Source organism: Phascolarctos cinereus, unplaced genomic scaffold (genome assembly GCF_003287225.1).
Source record: "Phascolarctos cinereus isolate Bilbo 61053 unplaced genomic scaffold, phaCin_HiC Scaffold_2;HRSCAF=192, whole genome shotgun sequence".
NCBI lineage: Eukaryota > Metazoa > Chordata > Mammalia > Diprotodontia > Phascolarctidae > Phascolarctos > Phascolarctos cinereus.
In genome coordinates this window covers 329,645,775-329,661,465 of record NW_027555625.1, presented here as the reverse complement: position 1 = coordinate 329,661,465, position 15,691 = coordinate 329,645,775, and the positions used below count along the sequence as shown (strand labels likewise).

At 35.3% G+C, this 15,691-nt stretch overlaps 1 protein-coding gene across 3 annotated transcripts in view; it reads left to right on the top strand.

The window, feature by feature from the left end:
- The window catches only part of MAPK9 (mitogen-activated protein kinase 9), a 50,868-nt gene extending 43,120 nt beyond the window's left edge, over positions 1-7,748 (top strand). For 2 of the 3 annotated variants that reach the window (XM_020998611.2, XM_020998610.2), the window contains exon 12: positions 665-7,748. In XM_020998611.2, the coding sequence (XP_020854270.1) occupies positions 665-807 (143 nt within the window). In that variant the 3' untranslated portion in view covers positions 808-7,748. Of the gene's footprint in view, positions 1-659 lie in introns of all 3 variants that reach the window. The other variant, XM_020998612.2, reaches the window with a different exon arrangement.
- Positions 7,749-15,691: the final 7,943 nt, after the last annotated feature.

Genomic DNA, 15,691 nt, shown 5'->3' with positions numbered 1-15,691 from the left:
CACCTGAGGGATTTCGAAACCTGATTTTCCACAAGCCTTTTTAAGAACAATGATATTTGGATAAATGCAGTGATTTTCCTTTTAAGTTTTCTTGAAATTAAAGTGTATTTTTAGAACACAATGGAGTCTACTCTTATATGATCAAAAGGCAGCATGATAAATAGAAAGCTAAAAACACCCGAGTCTTTAGTCCTGCTTCTGACATATCCTGGCTTTGTGACCCTGGCCAGGTCACTTAGCCTCTTGTACTGTAAGCAGTGCTCTAAGTTGAAGAGGAGGTGCTGACCTGCACTGGTAGAGGTAGTTTTCTCATCTGGGTGTTCCTTATAACATGAAATTGCAAGTCCAGGCCCTAGCCCTATATATGGCAGTGTGCTTGATGCCAGACTATTGGGAAAAAAAATTAAAGTGTTTGTGAAAAGACATTAAATCTAGGGGATTGAGGAACCTAAGAATGGGGAGAACTTGGGAAAAGATTTAAAAGTTAGTGTTGACTAATTGCATCCTTTGTAAGATTGCTTTTCTGCCTCCAAAATTGGGATTGGGGAATTGTCATAAAGGGGAAGGAAAATAAGTGTCATTTGTCCATAACCCTCACTGTTTTGCTTGTTTTTGTAACAATGTCTTGCCTCAGATTTTATTATATTTGGTTTACTTAGCACAGATGCAGCAGTAAATAGCAACACCACTCCTTCTCAGTCCTCATCTATCAATGACATTTCATCCATGTCAACAGAGCAGACGTTGGCTTCAGACACAGATAGCAGCCTGGATGCCTTGACAGGACCCATTGAAGGTTGTCGATGATAAGTTAAAAATTGCAAACTTGCAATTGGAAAAGAACTCTTGATTCCATGCTTGTAAGTTCATGGAACCAAGCAGGAAAACTCCATGTTCTGCATGTCCTAGTCAGTGCAATGCCTGTGTTCTTACTCAGCTGTAATTTGATTGCCTGCTTGATGTTATAAAAATGAAAGCAACGCAATGTCTGACAAAAAAATTCACAAGCCAATCATAGAATATTTCAGGTGAGCAATTATAGTAGTTGGGGGGAAAAGATGATTGTGATATCAGCAGTGACCATGTGTCTTTAGCAAACTTCTGGACTGAACAAACATGTGCCACCAGAAGCTTGCTTTATTTATTTAGCTTTGCTTTTTGGCCTGTCTTGCATTCAGAAATGTGGTGTGTAAAAGTCCAGTGATGCTCCACACAGTGTATTTTTTCAAGCCGTTTCTTATTCCTCCTGAGTAATGTGGTGTCTACGGTAGAAGAAATAAATAGTCCTCTGAGATGATTACACTATTATTTCCTATTTTGCTCTCTATCATAGTATGCTTCATTCTATAGCTTTTTTTCTTTCAGGAGAACAGGCATTTTAAAAGTATATGTTTAGTAATAAAAAAGGCAGTTGCTTTCCATGAATTAATGGCATTCAAGGCTGAAGATGAATTATTGTAATATATATGTATACATATATATGTTGATGTTGACCACTACTCAAGCAAAAATATTTACAAGGACATTTGTTCTTCTTAAATTGCTCTGTCCTGTGTTAATGTGTAAATTTGACTTTTCAGTATGCCAAAGGATGTTTTGTTACATGCAAAGTCGCATCTGACTTAAAAGCCTGTCCGTTTAACTTGCCCCTGATCTATTAGTACTCTAGATATCTTAGTTTGCAGTGCTTTAAGGAGCCTCATGTCTCCCAATAAATGTATTGTTACAGTTACTCATAATCCATGGCACATGGATTCTTAAATTCGTTATCTTCATCACTGATAGAGTAGATTTTTGCAAAATTCTGGCAGGGTGGGCAGAGTGCTGGACGATGTGGTTCCCAGTTCTCCTCTGATGCTTAATAGGCACACACTTGACTGGGGGCAAGTCACTTAATATCCTTGAACCTCAGTTTCTTTACCTGTTAAAAGAAAATAATTTACATAGTACATGTCTCACAGGGTTGTCTCCAGGCTCAAACATGATCATGTATGGAAGATGTGTTGCAGATTTTAAAGTAATACAATTATCCTCTTATGTGAAAAGTCAAATTGATCATTAATTTGAAGTTAATAGTGGTTTCTATTCTAAATTAAGAAAAACATTGATTATGACCCCTAATTCATATTTTATCTGTTTTTAAATGGAAGATGCTTAAAATATTTTTTAGAAACTTCTGGCTTTTTTTTTTTACTTTTCTGAAGGGTCCTGGGAGTACTCTTTTTTTTAAAACTAGCAAATTAGTTTTTGAAGTATGACTTTGGGATTTGAGGGGGCACGCTGAACTACAGTTAATAAATAAACTGATAAGAGATTTGTAACTTGTAATTAAACTGCTCACCTGAAAGAGATACTTTGAATATTATTCATGTGTTTTTATATATGTATACATATACGTACATATATATATATATATATCTCAAAGTTCATTAAGACACTGAGTATCTAAATGGCATTGCAGAAATGGAGTCAGTTAAAACAATTGCATTTCAACTATGTTGCTCATAATTTTTCCCCCTCAAGAGCTTATTTTTACAGACTAATATCTTGTTTTTAGTCGTTTTGGAAGCTGTTTGGACTGAACATTCAGTAGAATGTGTTTTGAGGAAGTATTTTAATAAGAAAAGGTCTGTTATAAATACTATACAAAAATGAGGTTTTGTCTACACCAGTTAAGTCATATGGTTGGTCTTATCACTGGAAACTGGAGCCTTTGGTGGACAAGAAAGCAAACTTACATGAATCTCTGAAATCATTTATTCTGTATTGAATGTTACAAACCAGACAAATTCAGCTAAGAAATAAACACTTTGGTGACTCTAGGATTCCAGCAGAAATACCCATTATAAAAATTAATCGTCAGTTGTTCTTAATGTGTTTGAGGGGGGAAAAAAGGATATCACTATGCATATTAAGATGGCCCTTTCTTTAACATTTATTGTGAAGAGCAACAAATCCACCATGCCTATATTTCTCTTTTTTTTAATGCACTTTAAAAAAAATTGATGATACTTTGGTAACTTTTCTGCTTTGGAAGTTTGTCTGAACAGAAGCACCCTGAAGCTTAAGAGGGTACTTCCTCCTGTTCTACCAAAGGATATTTGTGAGTGGAATCCATTGTAACTTGTCCATAAATTACCCTGCTGACCATTTATTTTCAGGTGCAATTCCAGATGTTCATTTTCATTGACAAAGCGTAGTATGATTTGTATAATGATTACTGTTGGCACCATCTTTCTTCTTATATGTTACCATTGCAGTAGAATTCTGTGAATTTGCTCTACGTGACAGATCTAAGACTTTTAAGACCCCATGCTGGAGGTGGAGGCAACATGTTTTTCAGAATGATACCTCACTGCAGTTTTAGAATTCCTGTCCTTAACCCCTGGGCTGGCTGACCTTTTGGTTCTCATACAATGTGAATTGTTCTAGTTTGACCTTTCTTGACAGTTACTAAAGTTGGATAGAATATTACAAATTTTGCATGTCTTTTTCATCTTTGCTGTTTGTCTTGTTTAAGTAACCCTTTGGGGAGTGCATTCATATAACCCAGATAACTTAGAAGAATCTTGAAATTGGAAATTTGGGCTTTTTTATTGGCTCAGGTTTTAGTCCAAGAGAAAAGTGGTTCTGTTCTGATTTCACATGCCAGTTCCCAAGCATGGAAAGCTCTCAGAGCACCGTGGCAGGTCAGCTCAACAAACATCAAGTGTGGACCATGTGCAGGGCACAAATGTAGGCACAAGAGGTACAAAGATGAAATAAGACAGAGGTGCCTTCCTTCAAGAAGTTTAGGATGTAGCAAGGGCTGGAGAAATCTGAAACACTGATTAGTTTTTTTAATAGCAGTTCTTCTTGGCCCTGATCATTGGCATGTAAATTTCAGAGGAGCAATAATGGAATAACAGCTAAGGGAGAAAACTCTATGGAATATTGAGTGTAACCTTGGTTTAATCAAGGCTTAATGTTGTCCTTTGTGACAAATTCATCTGGGTAACTCATGTGATAACTACACTAAGTATGGTCACAGCCACTCATGACCAAATATACGTTCTGGTGATTAATAAATATGATCTTTAAGATCACACATCCCAAAATTAAATAGATTTATCTAAGTTTTTATCATTTAAAAAAAATGTCTATCCATTTGGATCAGTGAAAATTCCTGAGGCCAAATTTTCAATTACGGTCCCTTTATTTGTACCTGTATCGAAAGGTAATAGATGGAAAATTGCAGCAGCAGATTGTGACTTCTTAGATTTGCAAACATACACTCACTCACAGACACAACGTGTAGGGCCTCCCTCACCCCAGGTGAAGCCTCCTTAAAAGATTGTGACCAATGGAATGCTTGTTAGCTGTCATTTGTGTTTAGGTCTTGCTGCTTAAAAATCCTAATGGTGCTTGCAGTTTTGCACATGAACCATTTCATTCATTGAGGTACTTTAGGATGCTTATAATATAGCATCATAGGCTTGGAAGGTTCCTCTTTCTTATAGCTAAAAAGCAAAACTATCCCTGATCATCCCAGATAAGTGAGTATAGTATCAATCTTATTTTAAATATATAGGGGAAAAGGATCTAATATAAGCATGACTTTGATTTCTCCCTTATTGCCATCTTACCTATCCCATTTTAAATTTAGCAAATAGTTATTTTCACTTGCATATTTAAGAGTCCAATTCTGGTCTTTTATTTAAACCATACTTTTTTTTTCATTTAAAAAAATTAATCTAAAAATTAACTACTTGATCCTGTCCAGAAGACTTTCTGATCATGTATGATGAATTTAAGCACTAGTTTCCTAGTTGTTACTAATTGTATTTTGCAAAAATATAATTATAGACTTTAGAAAACCATTATGTTGTTAAAGATAGTTTCCTTGATTTTCAGAAAGGAATGTAGAGCTACTGTATATCTCCCTGTTAGTTTCTGTCATAGTTCCTATGTTTTTTGTATATACTAATTAGGTCATGGCTGCCACTTTTCCTTGGGAAATTTTAAAAGAGAGGCTTTAAATATAGATGTGGTCATTTTCTTTCATTGTGCATAGAGAGAATGCAGGTTAGATGGTGACACAGTAGCTGTTAACTGGCTTTTTCTTGGTCAGAGAAACTTAGGGGCTGGGAAGGACCTTAAGTCATCTGATTCAAACCCTTCATTTTATAGATAAGGACACTCAAGCCCTGAGATGAAATTATTTCAATACAAGACCACATATCTGGTTAAATCTTGGCAGAACCAGAACTAGAGCACAGATCTATTGATTTTCTGCTTAGGGCTCTTTCAATTGAGCTACCATGCAGCCTTTCATTCTTATGGCTCCATGGAATGGCTGTTTCTGAGGTATTTGATGTTCATACCAGAGGCAAGACAGAAAGTTTATTAGAACATCCTAACTTCATTTTATACTACTTCTCCCCTCTGCATCTTTCTCATCTTAAAGTACAAGGGAGATTTTCAGAGTCCTTATTCTACACCTCAGGGCCAGCTGGGGTTCTTATTGAAGAGCGAAGGAAAGAAAGAAACTCACTACAGGTCAGATGTTCCCCTTTCCTTTCACCTTTCCTGTCTGTTATTTAGTAACAAGTTTGCAAGGGGACAGACTTTAATTTAACATTAGAGCTTCACAAAAACATGAATGAAACAAGGTGTTAGCTATATATTTAAGGACCATGTTCATTATGGGTTTTTGACTAGCTAGAATATATAATTTATTCTTCACTTAATCACTTTAAACTTATGATGCTCTCCTAAGAATGTTATCTTCTCTACTCCTCCAAAACTTACCCATATTTCATCCTTGATTCCATTGAAAATGGTATGCCTTTGTCTTTGTGCTGCATATTTGGATTTCATAGAATCTCGGAGTTGGAAGATACCTCAGAGGTCATCTAATCCAGTCTATAATTAAACAAGAATCCCCTGTATTATGTCCTCAGTAATGGGCCATCTACCCTCTATTTGAACATTTCCAGTGACTGAGACTCCCTACCTCACAAGCCAGCCCATTCCAGTTTTCAGTGATTCTACTTGTTCTAGATATGTTGAGCTAAAATTTGCTTTTCCATAACTTCCACCCAGTGATTCTGATTCTGCCGTTTGGAGCTGCATAGAATTAAGAACCATCCCTCTTCCATTTGAGAGCCCTCCAGGTATTTGAAGAAATGCAATACTTACTTCCTTTCCTTAAGCCATTCTTCATATGACTTGATTATATCCCACTTAATTACATCCATTATATCCTGGTTGACTTTCTCTTGATGCACTTCATTTTTTGTCAGTGTCCTTCTTAAAATGTGGCACCAGAAGCTGAAACAGTCCTTCAGTTGTGGTCTGAATAGTTTAGAGTTTAGCAAGACTCCCTTGTTCTGAACCCTATACGTATAGTAATAAAGATCCTAAGGTTGTTTGTAGCTTTTTTTGGCAGCCATATCACTGTTGACTCATATTGAGCTTGCAATTATCTGAAACCGCAGTTCTTTTTTAATGTGAAATTATGTTAAGCCTCGTCTAAGTGCAGAACGTTTAATTTGTGAACCCATTCTTCCATCCTAATGGAATAGTTTTGGGTCATATGTCTCAACTACCATTTTATCTCCCTCCCAAATTTGTGGATGATTTATCTATCCATAGATTTGGTGAGCATGCTATCCTTTGTCTTCACCCGAGTCAGGATAAAAATGTTGAACTAAGTAAAGCTGGAGACAGTGTCCTATTTCTGTGATTCATATTCTGTGATAATACCCTGAGGCACATTACTAAAAACCTCCCTTGAAGTTGATGTTGATTCATTAATCAACATTTTTTTGCTTACAGTAGTCTAGCCAGCTAACCTTAATACAGTCACCTAACCCACATTCTTCCATTTTATCCACAAAGGTATCTTGAGGCCTTTTGTCAGAAATCTTACTGAGATATACACACACACACATATACACATACACATACATACATGCATGTATATGTGTATATACCTACATGGATATCTGTTCCCTAATTCCCAATCTAATAAACCTATTTGAAAAATAAGATGAGGTTAGTTTGACATAAGTGCTTCTTAGAATCCAAGTTTGGTCCTGGGAAATCATTGCTTCCTTCTTTTTTTTTGGTTGAGGCAGGGAGCACCAGCTTTTACTTTAGTGTCACAGTCTGCTTTGGCTTTGTCCTGTGTATAAAATGAACATTGTTGTTGAATAGTTCAGCTCATCCCAATGTATTTTAATCAGTGAGCAAATTCTGGGGGTGATAAGGAGCAGGACAGATATAATATTAAGTCCTAATACCACTAATTTGTATTCAGCATTTTTTACTTTATTTTGGTTACACTTTGTGATTTCAAAAGGAATGATGTGTGCTTTGAAGTCTGTAATCCCTGTAAAGTTACATGAAGTGGCTTACATTGCCCATTCCATTGGGCTTCGTTGATGCCGCCCTTTTGTCCCTCTTGTTGCCTGTTCAGTACAAAAATGTTTTATGTGATGGCCTTGACGATTTTGTCTCATGCTGGATATAATTTCAAGAAGTTTTACCACTTAAGACACATTGTTTTTTACTGATGGCAGTTGTATTTCCTTGTTTTCATTTGATTTTAAAGTAGGCTAGCGTTTCATAAAGAATGTTGTCAATAGTTAAGTTTGAACTGCTAGCTATATCATATGAAATTTTATTTCTTAAAAGCCTTTTTAAAGAAGTAAATTATCTTACTAAAAACACTGTAAAAAAAATAAATATTTGAATGGCAAACATTCAACTGTCTGTGTTGTTTGTTTAACTCCTTTTCAAAGTTTAAGGTCCAGAATGCTTGCCATTACTTGTGATAATGTCGGCCAAGGATTGCATGGATAATTTGAATTTATGGAGGATCCCCAAAACTTATTGTAGTGAGTAATTATTAGCCACCAAACACTTTTTTTCTAAACCAGAACTATTGACAAGAATAGACTAATTTGAGAAATATTACCTGGTCCTTTGACAGAGGTTCTAATGATTATAAAAATGCTTAAAGCAGTACTTCAAACAATAAACCAAAAAACAGAGTAAACCATACTGATTGATTGAACTCTAGTCCAAAACAAACCTTGATATTGATTTCTCACTGAATTGCAGTAACCAAACCCAAGCTGATTTCCCCTTTACTAGCACTGCCTCTCCCCCCAAAAGAGCACCTAGTGAACCATATCAAATTAAAATAATCTGTAAAGGATGATCACTTTAGAGCTGGAAAGAGCCTTCTCATCTGGTCTAACTTTTTGTTTTACACTTAAAGAATCCAAGGCCCCATATGTAATCATAGAGAAGAGATTTGAACCTTGGTTTTCTGACTCCAAATCCAATAATTGCAGGGTAGTTAGTGAAAATCATGCTGTATATTTTCATTTGTTGACAGCCACAAAGGAGTACATATGTTTACACGGTATAAAGGTCACTCAGTTGCTTTTGTGAATAGATAAATTTCTTCCTAGGATGCAGCTGTTCCTTTGTTACCTTTGAATTCTCCTTAGAATCAAAACAAAAAATTTGGCAAAAGCACTTTAATTTAGCTATCTTACAGAACACAGCATAACATGCCCCAAGTAAGGGAAGACTGAATACCTGAATCTAGGCTTTGTTTCTCAATGGGACCTCAAATAACTAAACCTATAACCACAGGAAATCTTACCCTCACCTCCAAATGCGTGGTAACAGAACTGCTCCCATATTTGTAATTTAAGGAAACAAGACAATTTACAGGTGTTGATGAGGCATGGCCCATGGCTCTAGGAATCCCAGGATGGCCTGCTCTGAAGATCTGCCATTCTACAGAGAGTATCCTACTATCAGGATGGTATCCTGTTACATATAGCCTAGCTATTGAGATAGGGTGGTAGTTGAAAATGGATAGAGAAAGGGGCTAGAAGGTAGCCTAGTTACATAGGGAAAGAAGAGACTTTAAGTGTAGGAAGGCTATTGAAACATAGATGGCAGATTTGTAAAATGTTTCCCCCAAAAAAAAACCAAAACCAGTATGTTTTGTGGGTTAAGGGAGGGGAAAAGAGGTTAGCAAAGTGGATAAGAGATAGAACTGAAGTCCAATATTACTGCAGAATATTAGAAACTTGTCACAATGAGTCACTGCTATTTTGTTAAGTTATTTGTATAAGACATTTTGAATTTTATACTATTTACTTTCACAATTTTCCTATAAAAAGTAGTTATCAGACATCTCGTAATTTCTGTGTAGCCATTAGCTGTGTTAATAGTACACATAGGATAATAGTGCAGTAAGGTAAATTTGGAACTGGTTGAGTGACCAGATCCTAAGTGGTAATTAATTTCAGCCTGGCAGGAAGTCTTTAATGGAGTATCTCATTGATTAGTCCTTCACCCTGTTTCATTGTGATTAGTAACTTAAATGATGCCAAAATGACAATGCTCATCAAATGTGAAAATTAAAAGAAAAAATCTGTGAAGAATTTCATGAGCTAACATGTTAGTAGACAGAATTAGAATCCAAAAAATGTTGACAAGATGAAATGAGAGGCTGAACCTAATGAGATGAAATTTTATAAAGATAGGGCAATAGTAGAGAGATTGCAAGGTAGTCATAGACTCCTCCAAAATGACAGACACACCAAAAAGAGCAAAAGAAATGGACAGACAGAAGAGCTCCAGTGTGATAAAAAGGATTATAGATCAATTGAGAGAAAGGTCCGAAGCATCAGAAACAAATGATGCGAGATATAGCAAGAGATGGCTTCAAATGAACAAATGACACATTTAACAAATTAAAGCAAGAATTCATACTGGCAAGAAAGTCACAGGAGGACAGAAGAGAACTTGCCACAGTTAAAACATACAGCAAAGATCTAAAACTGAATGATGCTTTTTTTAAAAAATGAGATGAAGAAATATAAAAACTAATGTGGAGAATATACTTGCCAATAGAAATAGACAACCAAGAGTAGAATACAGGTGAGGGCAATCACAATGTAATGGAGGTTGAGTGTGGGGAGAAGAAACTTAGAAAAAACTGGAAAAGGGTCTGGAAACTAGTTTCAAAGAACAAATCTGGACTATATTACTTGAGATAGCAAGTTCACTATCACATGCCAGAGAATTTAGAAAAAGGGAAGAATTTGGTCACAATATTGCATTATTTTTTGAAGTTTTCCAGAATTCTCTAAATCAGGGATCGGGAACCTGTGGCCTTGAGGCTACACATAGCTTTCTAGGTTCTTGGGTACAGCCTTTTGACTGAGTCCAAGTTTTACAGAACAGATCCTTTTATTAAGGGGATTTGTTCTGTGACATTTCATAACATTCTTACAAATAGCCATTCAATGTCTTCAAGAAGCTTGAATTTAAACTCTCCCAGAAACATTTATGTCCAAATTCAAAACTACATTCAAAAGGTAATGATCATTTAACCTTCAAAAATTAAAAGATATGATGGAATATTGGTCAAGATCACAGAACACTTTTTTTCCCATAAAAGGCAAAAATGATTGGAGAAATTTTAATACAATATAATTTGTTTTCTGAGTGATCCAAGGACACATAATCAGCCTTCAGAAAATTTGACAAGAGAATAAATATTTCAGAATCAAAGCTTCTCTAACAGTTTCACATGGAAATAGACATTTCATAGCAGACTTTGGTAAAGAGTAAAAACATTAAAAATATATCTATTTATCCCAGTGCACACTTTTAGACCAAGATGAACCAGTTAATAACTTAGTGTGAGTGCTTGCCCCAAAATATTGTATTGGCTAGTTTATTGATTGTTACAAAACTGTGGTTTATTAAGCAAAATAATAAGATTATATAGGATGATCCCAAATTAGAACATGAACCAAAATTAAAGGAAACTTGGACAGTTGGAAGCATAAAATACAGGAATTTTGTTTAGTGGTATTTTCTTAAGTTAAATAGTAAAATTAATTTTATATTCCCTTTTGCCAACAATAATAAGTTAACTAAGAATGGTAGAAATAAACAAATTTGACAGTTATACTAAATATAGATGAATTGAACTCTCCAATTACAAGATTACATCATGTATTAAAGATGATCCAATAATATGTTGTCTACAGTAAATACATCTATAAATACATCTAACATAGGAAAACAAATTTTTGTCCAACTTTTCAGTTTAATTCTATTATATAACTAGGTCAAAAGTGGAAGTAACATTGAGATGTCAGATAAGAGTGAATTTATACCTGAAAGTATTGAGAGAAAGACAAAAAAATTCTATTATGGTTAAAGGCATTCAAAATGAGAGTGTAATAGTTTGACATTTTATACATCAAATGATATAGCAGCAAAATCTATAAAGGAAAAGCTTTGAAAATTCATACAAAATTTTAAAAGCTCCACTATCAGAGTATGATATAGCTTTTAAAAATACCATAATAGTAACCCATGTTTATAGATTTGACATTTTCAAAGCACTTCCCTGTGAAGTAAATTATGTATATCGCTATTTAAAGGTGAGGAAATTGAAGTTCAGAGAGATGAAGTAATTTGTAGACACAGAGCTAAATATCAGAGTTTAACTCTACTTAATCTGACTGCAAATCCCAGTGATCTTTTCACTATGCTATGATGCCTTCCTGTAGGCTGTAGGATGTGGTGGAGGATAAATAAGAAAGGAGGGAAAAAATGAGGAAATAATGTACATTTTTTCTAGTACATGTGACTCACAAAAAATTAATTTGCTGGGTTATGTTAAAATTTTGGAAAACAAACTGAGCTGTACAGATAGAAAATCGGAGAATAACCAGAGTTAGAGTAGAAATTAATGAAATTGAAAATAATTTTAAAAAAAAATTAAGCCCAAAGCCTTTTTTAAAATGATAGCTTCAATTAAAATGAAAAGGGTAGAGACAAGTAAAATCACCAAAATTAGGCATGAGACATCAAAATGAGTACAAGAGAATCAAGAAAAGTATCATACTACTGTGGTAGATAGAATAAGAAAGACCTTTGTTCTAATCTGCACACTGACACTAGTTATATGACCAAAGGCAGGCCACTTAACTTCTAATCTGCAAAATGGGGATAATGCTTCATGTAGTACCTATCTTAAAGGATTGTTGTGAGGTTCAAATGAGCTCACACATGGGAATGGCTTTGCAGATTTCAAAGTACTACATACATGATGATTAGTCTAACAAATTCGAGAACTGAAAAGAAATGACAATCTGCAAAAATAAACAATACTTATTTTTACAAAATAGGAAGTAGATAATCAGAATGAAACAATGCCAGCAGACTAAATCAAGCCATTAATGAGTTTCCTGCAAAGAGGCACTAGAATCAAATTCATAAGTAAGTTCTACCAAGCCTTCAAAGAACATGTAGTTTACATATTAGATTATATTTCTTAATAGAGAAAGACAGTTTCTTTTACCCAGTTTCTTCTATGAGACATGTGATTTCAGTCCCTAAATGTGACAAAGAAAATACTGAAAAAAACATAAGCAAATATCAATAATATCAGTAAGTATGTTAAAATACTAGCAAGTAGAGCACAGTAATACATAAAACATTTGTTATCAATTAGGACTTACAATTGGAATTGAAGTATAGTGGACTATAAAGAATCAATAGTAATAGTTCATGGAGGCAGAGCCAAGAGGGTGGAGTGGCAGGGAACAGTGTAGCAAGCTCCCTCATCCCTCCTCCTAACTCATTTGCCCCCCACCCTATAATCTCCAAGCAGATCTATAAAATACATCTGTCCAAATCCTGATGGGAAAATCCAGAAAAAGCCATAATTGAGCATTTGTCCAGCCCAGGTTGGCATAGGGAAACAGGTCTGTGGATGTCAGAGTTGGGCGAGGTCAGAAGCATGCCTCAGAGGGAGCACTCAGACTCCAGGGAGAAGCTGTGAATCCAGGTAAAAGGAAGTCCCAGACCAGGGCACCATCAGACCCGTACCAGTACATCATGATGGGGACAGGTGCAAACAAGCAGCTTTGTCACCCACTACCCAGTTCCCAGAGTCAAATATGCAGGACAGACTTGAAAAAAGGACCTGTGCTTGGAGCTAGCATTCCTGGGTAGAAAGGCCTTGGTCTGTGTATCGAGAAAGGAGACAGTTCAGAAGCAAGCAGCAGTAGTGTGGCTCAGACCCCAGGAATTATATTTCAAGAAACCATAAATGAAAACTGCCCATTAGAATCTAAGTGCAGAGTGAAGTTAAAAAACACAGCACCTCTTGAAAGAAGCTCCAAAAGAAAAAAGCCCTCAAATTCCAGAGTTTCCACATCAAAGAAAAAAAAAATATTGCAAACATCCAAAAAGAAGCAGTTTGGGTACCAAGGAACCATAGCCCAGATCACACAAGACCAGGCTTCTTCTACCATGAACCAGAGGAGATCTTGGAATGTAATATTCCAAGGTGAGTATACAGAAGGAAATGGACCACTCATGAAACAGAAGACTTTCAAGCATTCCTGATGAAAAGACCACAGCTGAGCAGGAATTTTGAAATACAAATGCAAGTCAAGAGAAACTTTAGAAAGGTAAAATTTTTTGAGCAATTGGAGGAGGCTTTATGATGATGCAGGGCTAACATTCTATTAGGGGGAGAACATACACCCATCCCTTCAGAGCTTTAATGTCTCCAAAGAGAATTGAGGTAGTTAAATAAAAACAGAAGACCCTGGGATGGATTAGTTCTGTTTTGAGAATTTTAAGAGGAAAAAAAGAAGACAGGATAAAAAGAATACACTAGTGTAAAAGGGAGTAAGTAGGGAGGAGAACTTGCTATTTTTCATAATTGGAATGCATGAGAAGGAAGGGGAATAATACATGCAAATAACAATAGCCCTGAAGTTTCACCTCATACCCAGCAAATTAGCAAAGGTGAAAAAATATTGAAATAATATTGGAGGAATTGTGGAAAGATGGGGGAATAAACTAGTATGACCATTCTAGAAAGCAATTTGAAGTTACAATAATTATAGAAATAATAGATAATATTTTTATATGTGCTAGGCATTGTGCTAAGCACTGTACACATATTATTCAAACCTCACAACAACCCTGAGAGGTAGATATTGTTACTATTCCCATTTTACAGATGAGGAAACTGTTGCAAACAGAGGTTAAGTGACTTGTCCAGGGTCACACAGCTAGTAAGTGTGTAAGGCCAGATTTTATACTCCAGGCCTCGTTCTCCAAAGTGACTAAAATGTCCATACTCTTTGGCCTAGAATTCTAGTACTATGAATGTACTCTCAAGGAGTTTGTTTATAAAAAAGAAGTCTTTATATGCAGCAAAATGTTTACAGCAAAAGTTTTTTGGGTAGTAAAGAACTGGAAACAAAATACATGGTCATTGACTGAGAAATGTCTGAATAAATTGTGGTAGATAAATGTAATGGATTACTACATTGTAAGAAATTTTGAATGTGATTAATACAGAGAAGCATGGAAAGTCTTATATGAAATGATGTACAGTGAAGAAAGCAGAATCAAATGAACAATATGCACTACAAACATATAAATAGAACAACCACTGCAAAACAATAAAAAAAATGTGAAATTACAAAAAACAAGCATGGCCTCAAGGAAGGGATATAAAAGATACTTCTCCATGCTCTTTTACAGATGTGGAAGGTCCACAAATGTGGAATATTACATATATTTTTGAATTTTTAAAGTGTATTGGTGGGTTTCATGATTTTTTTTCTCTTTCTCTTTTATTTCTTAAAATTGTTTATGTGGGATGTTTCTCTGGCAGGGGGTAGGAAGTATAGAGGGGGAAATATAGGCAATGTAAAAACAAAATATGTAAATAAAAACTTTAGTGTAGGAAGAGGTTGGGGGGACAAGCATCAAATGAACCTCACTTTTATCTCAAACAAAGGGTCAAGCACACGAATACATATACACAAAGAGTTTGGTGTGAAAATACATCAAATTCAACGGGGAAATAAGGGACAGGAAGACGGGTAGTTAAGAGGGAGCATAACACCATGGAGGAAATAGTTGTAAGCAAAACAAACTTCCTGATCCTGAATGGGGGAAACCGAAAGGGGGCCCAAGGGGGGAACAGAGAAGAAAAGCAAAATATTGGAAACTCAAACATTTCCCATCAATGGGGGGATAGTTAAACAAATTGTAGTATATTTTTTAAAATGGAATATTATGCAGTAAGAAATTATGAAAAAGATTATTTTAGAGAATCTCAGGAAGTACAAACTGATACAGAATAAAATGAGCAAAATGAGGAGAATAATTTATGCACAGATAACAACATTATAAAGAAAAATAATTTTGAAAGACAAGAGCTCTGATCAAAGTAATGTCCAATTACATCTCTAGAGGACCTAAATGAAGCATATTACCCCCTCCTATAGAAAGGTAATGCATCCAAGGTGCAGAAAGAGACACATTTTTGGGCATGGCCATTGTGTGGATTTCTTTTGCTTAACTGTGCTTGTTACAATGGTTTGTTTCTCTGTTTTTAATTGTGGGGGAGGAATTTTTAAAATGGGAATTAGCAATAGTGATCCCCCAAAAAAGGCCATTTCTAAAACATTTATATAATGTACAGAAGAGAGTAGAGGAAAGTTCAGAACAAAGCACAAATTATACAGTTCTTAAAATATGGGATTTATATGCTTTTTTTAAAAAACAAGCAGTAGGAGTTGAACATTGACAGTTTCTTTTACAATGTTTTTATGTTCTGCTA